The 18995-nt window shown below is 56.1% G+C and overlaps 1 protein-coding gene across 2 annotated transcripts; it reads right to left on the bottom strand.

Annotated features, from left to right (window-relative positions):
* Window positions 1–2754: 2754 nt before the first annotated feature.
* MAP1S (microtubule associated protein 1S) lies at window positions 2755–17817 on the bottom strand. Of its 2 annotated transcripts, none has more exons than XM_054465980.2 (7): window positions 17662–17817; window positions 16243–16344; window positions 13078–13160; window positions 12095–12235; window positions 9092–11450; window positions 3836–4071; window positions 2755–2996 (listed from the first exon to the last, which is right to left on the bottom strand). In XM_054465980.2, exons 1-7 carry the CDS (start codon window positions 17777–17779, stop codon window positions 2841–2843), a joined length of 3195 nt encoding a protein of 1064 aa, XP_054321955.1. In that variant the 5' UTR covers window positions 17780–17817; the 3' UTR covers window positions 2755–2840. The 2 variants fall into 2 exon arrangements, with proteins under 2 accessions (XP_054321955.1, XP_054321954.1); XM_054465979.2 differs by having other exon boundaries at window positions 2755–3002; window positions 3842–4071; window positions 17662–17815.
* Between the last annotated feature and the right edge of the window lie 1178 nt (window positions 17818–18995).

Raw genomic sequence — 18995 nt, 5'->3', positions numbered from 1 at the left:
ATCTGGGTGTGGTGGTGCATGCCTGTAATCCTAGATACTCAGGAGGAGGCTGAGGCAGAGGAATCTCTTGAACCTGGAAGGCGGAGGCTGCAGTGAGGCGAGATCATACCACTGCACTGCACTCCAGCCCGGTGACAGAGCGAGACTCCATAAAAAACCAAACCAAACCAAAACAAAAAACCCACAAAGCCATGCCAAGGAAAAGGAAAACAACAAGGACTTGGCCAGAAAAGTTGGTGATGGATTAGAGCAGATTTGGAAACAGATGCAGACCCACAGGGGACCTTATGTAAGGAGGACAAGGCATTTCAAATCTGTATACAGCATAGGACAATCAAGGAGCGCTTGGGGTGAGTCAACTTCTATCCCTCTCTCTAAATTATGAAAAAGAAGAAAACATAGGAGAATTTGTACCAACAGCGGGAAACACCTCTCAAAGCACAAAAGAGAGACATTTAAAATTGCAGTTTGGGCCGGGCGTGGTGGCTCACGCCTGTAATCCCAGCACTTTGGGAGGCTGAGGCGGGCAGATCACGAGGTCAGGAGTTTGAGACCATCCTGGCTAACACGGTGAAACCCCGTCTCTACTAAAATTACAAAAAAAAAAGTTAGCTGGGTGTGGTGGTGGGTGCCTGTAGACCTAGCTACTCGGGAGACTGAGGCAGGAGAATGGCGTGTACCCGGGAGGCAGAGCTTGCACTGAGCCAAGATCGTGCCACTGCACTCCAGCTTGGGCGACAGAGCAAGACTCCGTCTTAAAAAAAAAAAAAAATTGCAATTTGGCCAGGTGCAGTGGCTCATGCCTGTAATCCTAGCACTTTGGGAGGCCAAGGTGGGTGGATCACCTGAGGTTAGGAGTTCAAGACCAGCCTGGCCAACATGGCAAAACCCCAACTCTACCAAAAATACAAAAAATTAGCCAGGCAGTCCTAGCTACTCAGGAGGCTGAGGTGGGAGGATCGCTTAAGCCCAGGAGGCAGAGGTTGCAGTGAGCCGATATTGAGCCACTGCAGTCCAGTCTAGGTGACTGAGCGAGACCCTGTCTCAAAAGAAAGAAGGAAAAAGGCTTGGGCTGGGAACGGTGGCTCATGCCTGGAATCCCAGTACTTTGGGAGGCTGAAGTGGGTGGATCACTTGAGGCCGGGAGTTTGAGACCAGCTTGGTCAACATGGCGAAACCTCATTTCTACTAAAAATACAAAAATTAGCCAGGCATGGTGGAACATGCCTGTAATCCCAGCTACTCGGGAGGCTGAGGCACGAGAATTGCTTGAACCTCGGAGCCTGAGTTTGCTGTGAGCTGAGATCGCACCATTGCACTCCAGCCTGGGCAAGAGAGAGAAACTGTCTCAAAAAAAAAAAAAAGCCCATAAATAGAAAGAAACCTCCTTGATAATGGGACAATTGAAATAAGAACAAGTAGGCAGCAGGGGTCACTAGACAGTTTGGCCAAAACAAGAAACCCAGGGGAATCGTCCTCATGTATAAATGGTGACCCCAGAAGAGGTCCATCCTTACCCTGGCAACGGAGAAAAGGCCATAACCTGAGTCCCAGCTGATGGGGAACTGGGCAGGGCTGGCTTTGCACTGCTGTGTCAGCTCGCCTAAGCTGGGGCCTTTCTCCCAGGACTCCCATCCCTGTTCAGTTTCCGCTGCAGAGGTGTGGAGGGTAGGCAGGTGGAAGTGGGAGGTGGCTGGCTGAGCTCAGCGATCTTGGCATCGCTAGCAGGCGTCGGACAGGAGGCGGCAGGCACAGGCATGGCTCCTCTGCTCCACCTGCCTTTCCTGATCACCTACCCTGTGACCATAAGACCCCGTGAAGGGCCAGGCACGGTGGCTCACACCTGTAATCCAGCACTTTGGGAGACCGAGGTGGGCGGATCATCTGAGGTCAGGAGTTCGAGATCAGCCTGGCCAACCTGGTGAAACCCCGTCTCTACTAAAAATACAAAAATTAGCCGGGCGTGGTGGCGGGTACCTGTAATCCCAGCTACTAGAGAGGCTAAGGCACAAGAATCGCTTGAATCTAGGAGGTGGGGGTTGCAGTGAGCCAACATCGCCCCACTGCACTCCAACCTGGGTGACAGAGCAAGACTCCATCTCAAAAAATAATAAAACTGTATCTGCAAAGATCCTTTTTCAAAATAACATCACATTCACAGGTGTCAGAGGTCAGGTGTTGAATGTGTTTTGGGGGCTGGCTGCCATTCAACCCAGTACAGATGACATTGTATCTAATAGTAAACCTAAGTGCTTATATTTCTGCAGAGAGGGGTCAGAGTGCATTAGTCAGAAGTGGATGTTCTGTAATCTCTGGGTTTCAGATTCCTCTGTAAATCCTTCCTGCAGAGTAAGACTTTCTGGAACAAGCATCCAACTCCTCTAGGGACAGCAGAATAGCTTTTGTTTGATGGCTTTGGAGCAGAGACAGGTATTCAATCTCCCCCTGCCACCAACTGGTTTGTGTGACAGATAGTCAGGTAGCTACTTCATGCCTATAACTTGGGCCCCTCACAGTTGCTGGGTCATGGTGGAGGCCAGTCAGGAGCTCCACCGGCCAGCGGTCATTAACTCTGAGAGGCACTTCCTTCCCCAAACCAGGCCCGGCGCAGCCTGCGTTTCTCCCATCTGCGACATGGAGGCCAGAGTGGGCCTGACCACAGAGTCGCTGGGGATTCCATGGAAGCTGTCCCCACCCGCAGGACCAGGAGGTACATGCCAAGTCTCCCATCACAGAAAGAAGAGAGGCCACAGCCAAGTGTAGTCACGGTTTATTTCTGATGTGGCTGAATCTAGGGACAGGGTGGGCTGGGCTGAGTGGGGGGCGTGTCGGCGACGGGGCTAGAACTCCACCTTGCAGGCCGGGAAGGCGTCATCCTGCATGGACACCATGCTGTTGCTGCCCAACACCGTGATGCCCAGCGCCTGGTGCCGGGTGTGCGTCTCTGCGTACCACGTATGCATGGCCACCGAGTCGAAAGTGGGGATCAGGGTCACCTGCAGGTGGGGGAGGTGTGGGGAGAGTAGACCACCAGTGAGGGGGGTGCCCCCTGCCCTTCTGGCCTGGGGCCCAAGTCACCTTCCTTTCCTGGCATTTGAGACCCCTCCAGGCTTTTCCCTGATCTTGTGTGCTCCACCTTGAGGTCTGCAATGGGTGGTCAGCCCATCTGTGAGGTCCCTGCTTCTCCCAACCAGCACCCAAAGAGCCTTCTCAGCACACAGGAGACAGAGCTCCTCCTCTGCAAGGCCTTCCTTGGCCTGAGACCCCTCTCTACTCACTTGGATCTCCCCCTGTTCCTTGAACACACCAACCTCTTTCCTACCTCTGGACCTTTTCCTGGGTCGTGCACCCTACAGGGACGCTCCTTTGAAGCCAGCCTAGCAGCTGTGAGAGGGCAGGAGCCATAGTGTGAGGCAGTCCTCCCTCTGCCCACATGCGCCTCACCCCGCAGGGCTTGGTTTCAGTCTCTCAGCTTCATGCAGCCATGGGGGAGGGTTCTCAGCCGCACAGATACCACCCAGCCCACCTATTCCATCCCGACTAATTCTCACAGCGGAACAATGGCTAAGTGACAAGATGTCTGGGGAAGGGATAGAACCATGAGGCTTCACGAGGCCCTGCGTCCTCCCCCAGGCTTCCAGCACAGCTGATGACAAGTGACATGACAGAATCAAGAGTCCGAAGAGACCCCTAAGGGCTGAGCCATGTGAGACTCCCACATTCGCCCCTATTCCCGTGTGGCCTGGGGGACATAGCTTAGTCTCTGAGGGTCGAGGGTGGTTTACCCACCTGTGCTAACTACACTTACCACCAGAGGCCCTGGGGTGACACGCACCTGCAGGTCACGGTCCCAATGCTGCTTGCTGGCCAGTAGCGCGTCCAGGACGGCCCGCATGCCCTCCTCCTTGCGCTGGTCCTGGCCACTGATGACGTAACAGAGCGCGCGCACGCGCTGGAAGAACTCCTCATCCACCAGGTGGGCGCTGCTCCCGCTGGGCAGGTAGGCCAGGTCCAGGTAGACCGGGGACTTGGGTGGGGTGGCCGACGCCCCGGGCCGGCTGCTGGCTGACCCTGCAGGCGGCGGGATGGGGAGGCAGGGATGAGCTCCTGGGGCTGGGGAGGGGCCGAGGCTCCAAGTTCGACCTGTACCATTCAGAGCAGCTCCCTCCTCAGCAGGAGGCCTGAACTCAAGAGTTTTCTGGGGAGCCCTGGTGCGCTCATGACTCCAGTGAATCTTATTTTAAGAAATGGGGTCTCGCTATGCTGCCCAGGCTTGTCGCAAATTCCTGGGCTCAAGTGATCCTCCTGCCTCAGCCTTCCAAGTAGCTGGGACTACAGGTGCATGTCACCACGCCTTGACTCCAGTGACTCTTCACTCACTCTACAAACACCACCGGCCACCCCTTTGTGCCAAGAGCCTGACTCATCCCCAGCCAGTCCCTGGACACAGACATCCTCAGGGCTGGGGGGTGAGTGGGTGGCAATCAGGGAATGCTTCCTGGAAGAGGGTTTAAGAGTTTGAGCCCTGAAAGCAGCCAGTGCCTGGACCATCTGCTGCTTCTGCAGCATTTGTCTGGTTCACTTGCTCAAGGGGTATTTCACAGAACCTCCTGGGCACCAGGCCCTGAAACAGGGCTGTGACCAAGACAGACAGAATCCCTGCCCCAAGGGTGATGGGGAGCCAGGGTGGGTGGACAGAGCCTTGAGAGGCGGGCCCAAGATCAGTGCAGGGTGCTGGATGGGGATGAGACAGCAGCTCTGGGGGCCTTGTCCAAACCCTGACCTTAGGGCCAAAGGGGACAAGGCCACCAGCCCTGGGCAAGTGAATGATCAATGGAATGAAAGGATACGGCTGGGTCTCGGGCACAAGAAGCCTGCCAGACCCTGTATCTTACAATCACAGCTGCTGCCCAGCTCAGGGGGTAAGAGTGCTACCCCGTCTGTACACCAACAAATGCATACCCTCAACCGAAATGGACGCATTCCTAGAAACAAAAAAACTACCAAGACACAATCACAAAAATAGAAAATCAGCATATACCTGTAGCTAGCAAGGAGAATGAATCAGTAACTTACAACCTCCCAACAAAGAAAAGCCCTGGGGAAGCCACCAAACATTTAGAGAACTAACATCAGCCTTTCTCAAACTTTTCCGAGGAACTGAAGAGGAAGAAACACTTCCTAACTCATTTTATAAGACCAGAATTGTCTTAATAACAAAGTCAGGCACAGATATTTAATTCTACAAGAAAATGCCAGTTCAACAGACTTTATGAACAATAATGTAAAAAATCAGGCCTGGTGCAGTGGCTCACGCCTGTAATCCCAGCACTCTGGGAGGCTGAGGCGGGCAGATCACTTGAGGTCAGGAGTTCAAGACCAGCCTAGCCAACATGGCAAAACCCTATCTTTTACTAAAAATACAAAAATTAGCTGGGCGTGGTGGCAGGCACCTGTAATCCCAGCTACTTGGGAGGCAGAGGCAGGAGAATTGCTTGAACCTGGGAGGTGGAGGTTGCAGTGAGCTGAGATGGCGCCATTGCACTCCAGCGTGGGCGACAGAGTGAGACTCCATCTCAAAAAATAATAATAAATGAATTCAGCAAAGAAGCAAAATACAAAGTCCACAGGCAAAACACAGTTGAATTTCTATATGTGAACAATGAACAATGTGAAAAGGAAATTAAACAATCATGAAACAGAAGAATCAAGATAGAGGACTCACACTTCCGGATTTTAAAACTTACTACGAAGCTACAGTAATCAAAACAGTGTGGCACTGGCATAAAGACAGACATATAGACCAATGGAATACAATAGAGGCCTGGAAATAAATCATCACATGTATGATCAAATGATCTTCAACAAGCGTTCCAAACATTCAATGGGGAAAGGACAGTCTTTTCAACAAATGGTGCTGGGAAAGCTGGGCTTCCACATGCAAGAGAATGACACTGGATCTTTTCACCACATACAAAAATTACCTCCAAATGGACCTAAATGTGAAACAGAAAACTTAAAACTCCTCGAAGAAAACATGGGGTAGAAGCTTCTCAATGTTGGATTTGACAAGGCGTGGTGACTCACGTCTATAATGTTAGTACTCTGGGAGGCCGAGGCAAGCAGATCACTTGAGGTCAGGAGTTTGAAACCAGCCTGGCCAACATGGTGAAACCCTGTGTCTACTAAAAACACAAAAAAAATTAGCCAGGTGTGGTGGTGGGTGCCTGTAATCGCAGCTACTCAGGAAGGCTGAGGCAGGAGAATCGCTTGAACCCGGGAGGCGGAGGTTGCAGTGAGCCAAGATAGTGCTCCCACGCTCCAGCCTGGGCGACAGAGCGAGACTCATCTGAAAAAAAAAAAAAAAAGAAAAAAAGAAAAAAAATGGATGTGGCAATCATTTATTGGGTCTGACATCAGAAGTGCAGATAACAAAAGAAAAAAATAGACAAAATGGACTTCATGAGAATTTAAAACTTTTGTGCATCAAAGGGCACTGTCAAAAGAATAAAAAGGCAGCTCACAGAATGGGAGGAAATATTTGCAAGCCATTTATCTGCTAAAGGATTAATGTCCAGAATGATTCAAAAAACTCCTAAAACTCAGCAACGGAAAACAACTCAATTTAAAGATGGGCAAAGGGGGCTAGGTGTGGTGGCTCATGCCTGTAATCCCAACAGTTTGGGAAGCCAAGGCGAGTGGATCGCTTGAGGATGGGAGTTCAAGATCAGCCTGGGCAACATAGTGAGACTCCGTCTCTACAAAACATTAAAAAATTAGCCAGGCACGATGGCATGCACTTGTGTAGTCCCAGCTACTTGGGAGGCTGAGCTGGAAGGATCACTTGAGCCCAGGAAGTTGAGGCTATAATGAGCTGTGTTTGCACTACACTCCAGCATGGGTAACAGACCGAGACCCTGTCTCTAAAAAGTAAAATAAAATTTAAAAATGAGCAAAGGAATTGAATAGACATTCCTCCAAAGAAGACAGACAAATGGCCAATAGGCATATGAAAAGATGCAACATCACTAATCATTAGGGACATGGAAATCAAAACCACAATGAGATACCACCTCACACCCATTAGACCGGCTAGCGTCAAGCAGCTGCTGTGGAAAACAGTCCGGCAGTTCATCCAAAATTAAACATTGAGGCGGGCGTGGTGGCTTATGCCTATAATCCTAGCACTTTGGGAGGCCGAGGCCAAAGGATCACTTGAGCTCAGGAGTTCAAGACCAGCCAGGGCAACATAGTGAGACCCCAGTGCTACCGAAAAATTTAAAAATTAGCTGGGCATAGGCTGGGCACAGTGGCTCACGCCTGTAATCCCAGTACTTTGGGAGGCCGAGGCGGGCAGATCACGAGGCCAGGAGTTCGAGACCAGCCTGACCAGCATGGTGAAACCCCATCTCTACTAAAAATACAAAAATTAGCTGGGCATGGTTGTGCGTGCCTGTAATCTCAGCTACTTGGGAGGCTGAGGTAGGAGAATCGCTTGACCCCGGGAGGTGGAGGTTGCAGTGAGCTCAGATCGCACCACTGCACTCCAGCCTGGTGACAGAGCAAGACTCCATCTCAAAAAAAAAATTAGCTGGGCGTTATGGTGCGTGTCTGTGGTCCCAGCTGTTCGGGAGGTTGAGGTGGGAGGGTTGCTTGAACCCGGGAGGTCGAGGCTGCAGTGAGCCATGTTTGCACCACTGCACTCCAGCCTGGATGACAGAGTGAGACTCTGTCTCAGAAAAAAAACAAAGAAAAAACAGCACAGCAGGCCAGAGACCCTCCTCTCGGCAAGGCCTGCTTAAAATGTGAGCCTTTGGCTGGTCTCTGGGAATTTGGATCTTAGGCGGAGGGTTCCCACCATTCCCCATCTGAGAGGGGCTCCCTGTGCCTGGACTGGACCACACACCTGATTTCTCCTTTTTGGGGAGTCTAGAGTGTGTGTGCCAGACAGAGGATTCCTATGCAATGGCCCCATAGGAAACCTGGGCATGCTGTGTCTAATGAGCTTCCATGAGGGACACATTGTTACAACTTGCTACTGGAGAAATGAAGCCTGTGGTGTGCAGCCCCACTGGGAGAGGATTCTGGAAGCTTCTGCCTGGTTTCCTTTGGACTTCACCCTATGTGCCTTTTCTCTTTGCTGATTTTGCTCTGCTATGAGTGCAACCATAGGCCGGGTCCTCCTAACCAATCAGTTACATAAAATACGCTATTTAAATTTTCAACTGTTTCATTTTACTTATTGTGGCTTCTAGAAACCCACAGTTGGCATACGTGCTCACCTGTCCAGGCACCTCAGAATGGCAAGTGCTTCAACACTGAGGTCAGTTTCCATTTCACAGGAGAAACTGAGCCCCAGAGAGGGTGAGCACGGCTGAGATCACAAAGTAATTATGAACAGGGGGACTTGGCTGGGTGCAGTGGCTCACGCCTGTAATCCCAGCACTTTGGGAGGCCAAGGCAGGCAGATTACCTGAGGTCCGGAGTTCGAGACCAGCCTGGCCAACATGGTGAAACCCCAACTCTACTAAAAATACAAAAATTAGCCAGGCGTGGTGGCAGGCACCTGTAATCTCACCTACTCGGGAGGCTGAGACAGGAGAATTGTTTGAACCAGGGAGGCAGAGGTTGCAGTCAGCCAAGATCGTGCCATTGCACTCTAGCCTGGGCAACAAGAACGAAACTCTGTCTCAAAAAAAAAAACAGAACTGGCAGGGCACCGTGGCTCACGCCAGTCATCCCAACACTTTGGGAGGCTGAGGTGGGCACACAGCTTGAGGCTAGGAGTTTGAAATCAGCCTGGGCAACATAGTAAGACCCTATCTCTACCAAAAATTTTAAAATTAGGCAGGTGTGGTGGCCGTGCCAGTAGTCCCAGCTACTGGAGAGGCTGAGGTGGGAGGGTGGCTTGAGCCCCATTGTTCGAGGCTGCAATGAGCTGTGATCACACCACTGCACTCCAGCTCGGAGACAGAGTGAGACCATCTCTTTTAAAAAAAAAACTGAAAACGTAAAAACAGGAGGATGAGCTATGCTCTCTCCAGCCTAAGCAGCTGCTAACCCAGCCCAGGGCCCCAGCTCCAGTACTTACCCGACCGGCCTCGAGTGGCAGTCTTGGGGGTTGAGGACTTTTTGGACAGGGGTGCCCGGCTTCCCTTCTCACTGGGCTCACTCCGGGCACTGAGTGGTCGGCTGGCACGGTCCCCACCAGCAAGCCCTTTGGTTTTGGCAGCAGCAGCCACTGGAGTGGCTTTGGGGGCGGCAGCGCGTGAGTTGGGGCGGGCCAGGGGCTTCCGGGTGCGGCTGACATTCTCTGTCTGCCGTGCTGTCTTGGGGGGCAGCATCTCGGGGTCCACCATGCAGATGCTGGATGGGTCAGGCAGTGGTGGGGGGACCTTGAGGGGGTCAGGCAAAGGGTCGTGGCGAGGGACTCCGAAGCCCTCTGTGTCGTCGTCTGAGTCTGCCGCACCGGGGGCCAGGGGCACCGGATCCGAGTCAGACAGGGTGGGCAGGGACTCGCTGACCGATGTGGGTGGCGTCTCCTCGGCCCCCAGCCCACCTGCCCGTTCCTGTGACCGGGCACTGCTGTCATTCGAGCTGCCGGGGGACGCAGGTGCCGGTGCCATGGGCACCGCCTTGCGATGCTCAAATTCACAGGGTGACACCAGGCACAGGTCCACATCGTGTGGGGAGGCCGAGCGCCGCGCCCGGGGGCCACGCAGCGGGAGGCTCAGCCCAGCCTCGCTGGTGGGGGCGGATGGCGGCAGCACCTGCTCAAAGGACACGGACAGGGACTCGTCCACCTCGGTCGAGTGCGGGGAGCCCACCTCTGCCGGCAGTGAGGGTGTGGTCACCGTGGGTGTGGTCACTGTGGGTGAGGCGTCTGGCCCGGCCTCCCCGCCCCGCAGTGGGCTCAGCGACAGCCGCTCGCTGCCCTCTGCGGGGCTCCGGTGGGACTCAGGGGAGGGTGTGCGTGGCCTTGGAATTGAGCTGGCGGCCAAAGGCAGCTCCAGTGCTTTCTCCTCCCCGGCTGGGATCGGCCCCAGCTCCAGGCTGGGCGTGGCCACCAGCTGGGAGGCCGGGGAGCCGCAGGCCACATTGGGGGGGCTGGCTTCTCCACATCGGAGGCTGGGCGGGCTGCGGGGTCCATTTGCCACCGGCGGGAAGCCAGAGTGGGATGTGCTGGGCGCTGTGCTGGGTGCTTTGCGAGGCTTGGGTGCCACCTGGGCACTCGTCTTCTTGAGGTTGGGCACAGAAGAGGCCGCCCGGCGCACCTCCCGCGGCTGGGTCCGGGAGACACTCGGTTTGGGGTCTTTCTTCAACTCCCGGGGGGTCCTGGCTTCTTTCTCAGTCTTGCGCGGGGCCTCAGCCCGTGCTGGCTCCTTGCGGGCCACCCCAGGGCGCTCCTGGCCAGGTCTAGGGTGGGTGGCCAGCAGGCCCTCTCTCTTCAAGCTGTCCCGGGAGCCCACGCTCTCTTTGCTCTCGGCTCGCCGCGGCACCTCCAGGTCCTGGGGCGTCACCACGGGCTCTCGCAGGAACCTCAAGTGCTGCAGGCGGACCAGGCCATCCAGGAGACAGGCAGGCGGGGTGCAGCCGGGGAACAGCACGCGCACCACCTTCTCGCCGGGGCCCGCGGGGTGCCACACCAGCAGGGCGCACACGGAGGCCAGCGTGCGCTCTGCGCCGGCGGAGGGCGGGTGCAGCACATACATGTCCAGCCGGCCCACGCCCATCTTCTCGAAGAGCACGGTGGGTTTGGCTGGCACGGGGCCGCGACTGAGTGGCAGGGGCGTGATGCCCAGCTGCGCCAGGAGGCTCAGCGCCAGCTCCGCCTCGTCCTCGCCGCGCGCCAGCCGCGACGCGGCCTCGCAGGCGTTGAAGAACACGACCCCCAGGTTGGGGGAGATGAGCCTGCGCAGTCTGTCGTCCCAGGATCCCCCACCAGCAGCCACCTCGGAGCGCTCTGCCAGTTTGCGCCGCAGCAGGCTGTTAAGGCCGGGGAGGCTGTCGGCGCCAGGGTGGGTAACCAGCACGGCATCCACGCGGTCCAGGTGCCGCACCAGCTTCCAGAAACTGGACTTGGGGTTTGAGCCACCGTTGACCAGCACAGTGAAGCCATTGACGGCGAAGAAGGCGGCATCCCCGAGGCCTCCGGGGAAGATGTAGCAGCAGGGCCGGCCCAGCCTGAGGAAGCCCCCGGAGGTCGGGGGCTCCAACAGCTCGAAGGGGGACGGCGGCTCCAGAGACTCAGCCACGTACTCCAGGAATTCGCACAGGCCCTCGGAGTTGGGCAGCTGCGCCGGGGGGTTCAGCCGCAGCTGGAGCCGGAGCGCCCCCTGAAGGCCGGGCACAGCGGGGGCCAGCTGAGCCCAGTCACCGAAGGCGGGGCAGGTGATGGTGAGTATGGGCGGCTGCACAGGTGGGGGCGTGGTGGCCAGGATGTCCCGGATCTGTATGGAGGGGGAGTGGTAAAGCACCACCTAGAGCCAGGCAACATCTAGCCCGGTGGGAAAACTGGGCGAGGACACCCTCATCCTTTCCCCCAGGCCTGCTCCTCAGGGCCCTCCCGCCAAAACCCAACCCTCTCCAGCGCCACGAGGCTCTTCGATCTGGCCTCACCTCCTGTCTCTCCCTCCCCTTCAAATGCCTCCCTGCCCCAGGGCCTTTACACTCACCGTTCTCTCCTCCCAGGGCACAGCTCCCTCCAAGGAGACTCTCCACGCCCCACCTCTGTCTACTGAACCTTTTCTCACCACTTTTAAGTGCCCCACTACAATGTGAAAATGAGGTTTGCCATTTGGCCCATGTGTCCTACCCAGACTGCGGGCACCAGGAAGGACCCATTTGGCTCCATCCCACATCAGGACTTTGGGATATCTGCTGACCTACAAACCCAGCTCACACCACACCCTTTCGCGGGCAATGGGACTGACCCCGGACAGCCAGGAGGCATGTGTCACCACTGCCATCCTACACAGGAGGGGGAGACCAGGCCATGGAAAACAGCAGGTCGCTGGTGCCGCACAGCCTGATGCACACAAGCCAGGATTCAGAGCTGGGGAAGCGGGGGATGGCAAAGAAAGGGGTGGCTTACCTCTCTGTCCTTCAGGACCTGGAGGAAGTGGTGAGGTGAGAAGCCCCCTGTCTGTAGCAGCAGCTCCCCCGTCTCCTCTAGGCAGGGCCCAGCCAACACCAGTAGCTTGTGAGAGGCAGGGTCCAACAGAAGGTTCCGGAGCTGAGGGAGGGGGTGAACACTAAAGGCCCTGTTCTGTGCAGTGACTCATCCAGCAGTCCTCTTTGGGGTAGCCTCAAGTCGATACATAACCACCCCTCTCCTGTCCTCACCCCATGACCAGCCCAGTGCTCAACTAGCTATGAAGGCAGTCTCCAGGTCTCCTGCTGGGCCCTGGAGCAACCCTAGCAAACTCCTATTCATCCTACAAAGCCCAGCTCTGATGTCCCTTCCTCCTGAAGGCACTCCCTGCCCTTTCTGGGCTCTCTCTAGTCCACCTCTTCCTCCAGCCCAGCCCTGATGCCACAGGGCTGGGGGCGTCTGCGTCTCGCTCTGTCTCCTAAAGACTGAGAGCCCCTCAAGGGAACAAAAGGAAAAAGTTGATCCAAGAAATCAACCCGTAAGAAGGTCTGTAGTGGGATGCCCCAGGGCTCTGTCTGGTTCATCTTCCGGATGTATAATTGGTAGAGTACAGATGGCCACAAGCCGGTTAATATTAGTGAGTCAATTCAGACAACTCCTGGGGCCTAGCTGGAGGGAACCCACAGGACGCAAACCTCAGTCTGCTCTGGCCTTCCCACCTCCAGACCCACGCTGTCCTGGGCCCTGAGCTGGCAGTGCTTACCCTCCCCTCCCTCCCAAACTCCAGACTTTTCTGCTCCCACCCCAGAGGAGGGAAGAAGCGGAGGCTGGAGCCACAGGGAAGGCTTTGTGGGCGAAGAAGTGTGGCGCCGGGTGTCTTGAGAGGATCTGGGGCAGCATGAAGACAAGGACACGAGACAGGAAGACAGAGAAGGCACGGGTCCCAGCAGCCCGCCCCCTCCAGGACGTCAGCCATTGCCTACCTCATCACACAGGGATTTGTCTGATGGGTTCAGGAGGACCAGGGTCTCCAGGCTGTCTCCACGGTGATGCAGGCTCCGCTGGCCTGTGGGGGAATCAGGCCGTCCTGGAGTCAAATCCTGCCTCCCTGTGTGACCCTCAGGGAACACGAACCCCTCTGGGAACCCATCCAGGGATCATATGGAGATTAACAGGCACACGGCAGAGCTGCAGGTCAGGACCAGGCAAGAAAGAGAAACTCAAACCACCCCGGCTGGCCTAAGAGAGGCAGTAACCAGAGGGCCCCATCGTGCGCAGGGCCTGGTTTGCAGCTGTCACCCCTGTGAGTGATGCCACCATTTTCTTTTTTTTTTTTTTGAGATGGTGTCTCGCTGTGTCGCCCAGGAGGCTGGAGTGCAGTGGTGCAATCTCTGCTCACTGCAAGCTCCGCTTCTCCTCCCAGGTTCACGCCATTCTCCTGCCTCAGCCTCCCGAGTAGCCAGGACTACAGGCGCCCGCCAACACACCCAGCTAGGTTTTTGTATTTTTAGTAGAGACGGGGTTTCACCGTGTTAGCCAGGATAGTCTCCATCTCCTGACCTCATGATCCACCCGCCTCAGCCTCCCAAAGTGCTGGGATTACAGGCGTGAGCCACCGCACCCAGCCTTTTTCTTTTCTTTTTTTTTTTTTTGAGATGGAGTTTTGCTCTTGTTGCCCAGGCTGGAGTCCAACAGTGCAACCTGGGCTCACTGCAACCTCCGCCTCCTGGGTTCAAGCAATTCTCCTGCCTCAGCCTCCCGAGTAGCTGGATTACAGGCACACGCCACCACGCCCCACTAATTTTTTGAATTTTTAGTAGAGACGGGGTTTTACCATGTGGGTCAGGCTGGTCTCAAACTCCTGACCTCAAGTGATCCACCTGCCTTGGCCTCCCAAAGTGCTGGGATTACAGGCGTGAGCCACTGCACCTGTCCGGCCACATTTATTTCTCAGACAGAGAGCCAGAGCTCAAGGAGGGCCAATGAGGGCAAACGTGGACCAGGGTATATCCAGAGCAAAGGCCCTGAGGCAGGACTCAGCTGGGGTGGGGCAGCATAAGGGCCGGGGCTGAAGTGGGGCTGTTTCTGGGATCCTGACCCTGCTCTGTCCCCAAGGGTCCATATGTGTTTTAAACATCAGTACTGAGAGAGAGGGGTGGCAAGGAGCCAGAGTCAGGGGAGGGCCAGTGAGGGCCAACCTGGACCAGGGTGCAGCACCAGCCAAGGCCCTGAGGCAGGACTGAACTGTGAACAAAGGAGTCTGGAGAGGCAGAGACCCTCCGATGTTGGCAGCCCTTATCACATTTAACTTTCTTTCCTTCCTTCCTTTCCTTCTTTTCCCTTTCTTTCTCTCTCTCTCGCCCTTATCACATTTAGCTTTCTCTTTCCTTCCTTTCTCTCTCTCTCTCCCTCCCTCTCTCTTTTTTTTTTGAGATGGAGTCTCCCTCTATTGCCCAGGCTGAAGTGTAGTGGCACAATCTCAGCTCACTGCAACCTCCGCCTCCCGAGTTCAAGCAATTCTCCAGCCTCAGCCTCCCAAGTAGCTGGGGTTATAGGCGCTTGCCACCACACCCAGCAAATTTTTGTATTTTTAGTAGAGATGGGGTTTCACCATACTGGTCAGGCTGGTCTCCAACTCCTGACCTCAGGTGATCCACCCACCTCAGCCTTCCAAAGTGCTGGGATTACAGGCGTGAGCCACCATGCCAGGCCTAACTTTATTTATTTTTTGAGACAGGGTCCCACTCTGTTGCCCAGGCGGAAGTGCAGTGGCACAATCTTAGCTCAGTGCAGCCTCTGCCTCCTGGGTAAAAGCGATCCTCCCTCCTCGGGCTCCTGAGTAGCTAGGACTACAGGCGTGCACCACCAGGCCCAGCTCATTTTTGTATTTTCAGTAGAGACAGGGTTTCACCATGTTGCCCTGGCTGCTTTTGAACTCCTGACCTCAAACAATCCACCCACCTTGACCTCCCAAAGTGTTGGGACGACAGGCAAGAGCCACCCCACCCAGCCTCAGCACGCTTTTTGCCACACAGGGATATTGCCCCATTCAGGTGGGGAAATCAAGCCATAAAGAAGGGAAGTGGCCACGAAGCTCACACACAGCAGACAGGATTTCCAGCTCCACTTTCTGCCCCATGAAGTGTTAGGAAGCCACGAGGACCTACTGGGACAATGAGACTACAGACACTTCCTTCCTCTCCAGCAGCAGCCGGGAGGTGACTCAAGAGACCATCAGGAGCAGGGGGGCGGCTGCAGGCAACACCTAAGCCCTGCCTGCCCGCCTGCTCCCCTGCTCACCCTGGGTCACCCCAGAAGGGAGCCTCATGCTGAGTTGGGCCCTTCTTGATCTCACTCCTTTTCAGTTCCCTACCTACTGTATACCCAGGTCTATGGCTGTGAACCAAATTCAGTCCCTGCCTGCAAGGGGCCCACACTCCATCTTCCAGGGCCTGCTCAGTGCCCCCTCCACCTTCCAGATGTTTTGTTTTGTTTTGTTTTGTTTTTGAGACAGAGTTCCTCCCACTCTGTCACTCAGGCAGGAGTGCAGTGGCACAGTCTCAGCCCCGCTGTAACCTCTGCCTTCCAGGTTCATGTGATCCTCCCACCTCAGCCTCCCGAGTAGCTGGGATTACAGGTGCCTGCCACCACGCCGTTATTTTTGTATTTTTAGTAGAGACAGGGTTCCTCCATGTTGGCCAGGCTAGTCTCGAACTCCTGACCTCAAGTGATCCGCCCGCTGTGGCCTCCCAAAGTGCTGGGATCAGAGGCGTGGGCCATCGCGCCCGGTCCATTCTAGATGTTCTGTCCACTGCTGGGTCTTGGCTGGAGCCCTTCTCTTCCACTGGACACACCAGTCATAGCAGTTTCTCATCAAAAAACCCTCTCCTCAGAGATCTCCCTGCCTCTTCCCCCTTCAATGCCAGTTTCCTCATCTGTCAATCAGGGACAAAAACACCAGTTCCTGCACTATGGGTTGCTGAGGACTGAGGGGGTTATCACCGGGTCACGGCTTGCATTTGAAAGGTCTCAACTGTACTACTACTGTTGTTATTTATAGCTGCATCCCACCCCCCATGCCTGGCACACGGCTAGCACTTGCCCAATGAACAAGAGGTAGGGAGCAGCCAGGGGGACCCCAGCCTCACCTTTCACAATGCTGGAGAAGGTGGCAGAGTGTCGGGACACAAAGACCTTGAGCTGTTCATCGAGGTTGCAGATGCCAGGATCGACATCCCAAGACCGGATGCCTGGTGGGAAGGCGGGATCAAGGCAGCAGTTCAGCCGGGCCCCCCAGCTCCCAGAATATTTCAATAATTAGCACCCAGTGGGTGGGGAGCGCCCCAGCCTCCTCCCTTCACTCACAGCTTGGAGACTCAGAAGTACCGAACACCTTCAGGTCTCACTGCAGCTGAGCCAAGGAACCCAGAGCACACCTCATCATTTTACAGACAAGACTCATCAGCAACAAAGCCTCCACCTCCTCCATCTCCACCTCCTCGCTGCTCCTATGCCCTGCCAGACCCGTTTCCACTTACCGCCCTTGCAACAGCTGTTCCCCCTGCCTGTAAGTCCATCCCCCTGCCGCCCCCCCGTGTTCCTACTGGCCAGGGGCCCTTCCCCCTCAGCACCTTCGGGTGCTAAGACTGACTGCCCTCTCAGTCCCTTGCAGCCTTCTGATCCTTCCTGACACCATGTGAGCTGGAAGCTTGTTCCATCTCCTCACTCGCTTTGGGTCCATCCCCAAACCAGACCTGTGTTGGCAGGGCTGAACCTGTCTATCATCCCGGCCATATCCCTGTGCCCACTGCCCAAAGGCCTGGCGCATAGCAGGTGCTCACTAAACACTCCTCAAGCACATGAGCCGAGGTGCGTGTTCCTGTCCCATTTTACACGCAATGAAACGCGCAGGTCCAGATGCTCCGAGGGATGGGGGATGAACACCCATCTCCACCCACGGGCGCATCACGCCCGCCAGTCCCACTGTGCCAAGTGGCTGCAGGTGAACCTGGCAGGTGCACCTATGACTCACCTCCCTAGGTGCCAAATCCCCAGGGCAGGCCGCACCCGCCCACATCCAAATTAGCAGCTCCTTGTGCGGCAACAGAAAGCGGGCCCCGGGGCTCCAGGCCCAGCCTCCCCCATATCTGCTTCTCCCTCCGGGAGATCTCTAAGCTGCTAAGACCTGGAGATCCAAAACGACCCCAGGCCCTCCCCCCGGGGGGGCCAGTCAGGCGGGAGGCGGAGCCGTGGTCCAACTGCAAGGGTCCCCAAGCCCAGGCCCGTGTCCCCTCCCCTATCTTCACCCGGAGTTGGGGCGGGGCAGCGCTGCCCAGCCCAGGCCCCGATGCCACTTCCTCCGCGGGCACCCACAGGCACCCCGCCTCTGCCCGCGTCGTGCGCCTAACGATGAAGGGGACTCAGCCCCAGGCCCGCGACCCCCGCCCCGGAGCCCGGGCCCCGCCGCCGCCGCCGCCGCCGCCGCCGCCCCACCCCGCCGGCCCCAGGCCCAGACGCGCGAACGCGCCCGCCTCCCGGGCTCCCGCGCGCCCCTGGGCCAGCCCGACCTCGTTCGAGCTCCTCCAGGACGTAGGTGAGGAGCCCCGGGCTCCCGAACTCGCTGCCCACCACGAGGAGCAGCGAGCTCGGGGCCGCGGCAGCCCCAGGTCCAGCTACCGCCGCCATCTTCGGGCCGCCCCGGCGTTCTCGGCGCCCGCCCCGCAGGCCCCGCCTCTTAAAGGGGCCACACCGGAAGGGCTGAAGACCCCGCCCGGAACCACTCCATCCCCGCCCCTTTTTGTCGACCACCTACAGGCCCTTTGAGGTCGTGGAGAGCAGGGGATGCGGGCGCTGAAGGGGTTGGCGGATTCCTGGGTGTCCGCTTGGGAGCCGCGTCTCCCAAGTGACCATTCATTCATTCATTCATTTTTTTTTTCATTGAACAAGCTTTGATTGCGTGCCTGCCGCATGTAGGTCAGAACTCTTGCCCTCCAGGAACTCACATCACATGACAGTAGGCCGCATCAGAACCCGGTGCCTATGGATGCTCCCAGCTTTCTAGGTCAGGGCTTGAACAGAGAAAAGAAATCTATCTTGTAGGTAGGGCTTTAAGGGATGTGAAGGAGTTTGCCTTGTGTGGGTGGTGGGGCAAGAGCAGGCGAGGCAGAAGTTTACAGCACGTGCAAAGTTTTAGAGGTAAGAAAGTACATGTGTTTTTGGGACACAACCGGAGCACTGTGGGCCTGCCTGGAACAGGGCAACACTTATTCTGCACCTCCTGTGCGCCAGGCATTTTATTGCATTAGCTCATTACATACAAGCACAAAGCGATGAGGTAGGCACAGTTACTGTGGTCACTTTCAGAGGAAAGGAGAGGAAACTGAGATTTGGAGGGATGAAGTCACCAGGCCTGTAAGTGGTAGAGCAGGTTTGAACCCAAGTGGGTCTTACTCTAGATCCAGCCTGTGCAAGGGACTACCTGCGTTGTGTACATGGGTACCTCTCTCTCCCCAGATAATCCTCTTTAGCCTTTTCTTTCCTTTCCTCTCCTCTCCTCTCCCGTCCTCTCCTCTCCTCCCCTCCCCTCCCCTCTCCTCTCCTCCCCTCCCCTCCCCTCCCCTCCCCTCCCCTCTCCTCTCCTCTCCTTTCCTTTTCTTGAGATGGAGTCTCATTCTGCCACCCAGACTGGAGTGCAATGGCACAATCTCAGCTCACTGCAACCTCTGCCTCCCGGGTTCAAGCGATTCCCTTGCCTCAGCCTCCCAAGTAGCAGGATTATAGGTGTCCACCACCGTGCCCTGCTAATTTTTGTATTTTGGTAGAGATGGGGTTTCTTTTTTTTTTGAGACGGAGTCTCGCTCTGTCGCCCAGGCTGAAGTGTAATGGCGTGATCTCGACTCAC

The sequence above is a fragment of the Pongo pygmaeus genome, chromosome 20 (genome assembly GCF_028885625.2).
Source record: "Pongo pygmaeus isolate AG05252 chromosome 20, NHGRI_mPonPyg2-v2.0_pri, whole genome shotgun sequence".
Taxonomy (NCBI): Eukaryota; Metazoa; Chordata; class Mammalia; order Primates; family Hominidae; genus Pongo; species Pongo pygmaeus.
The sequence above is the reverse complement of the archived record's forward strand: the minus strand, read 5'-3'. Positions and strand labels throughout refer to the sequence as shown.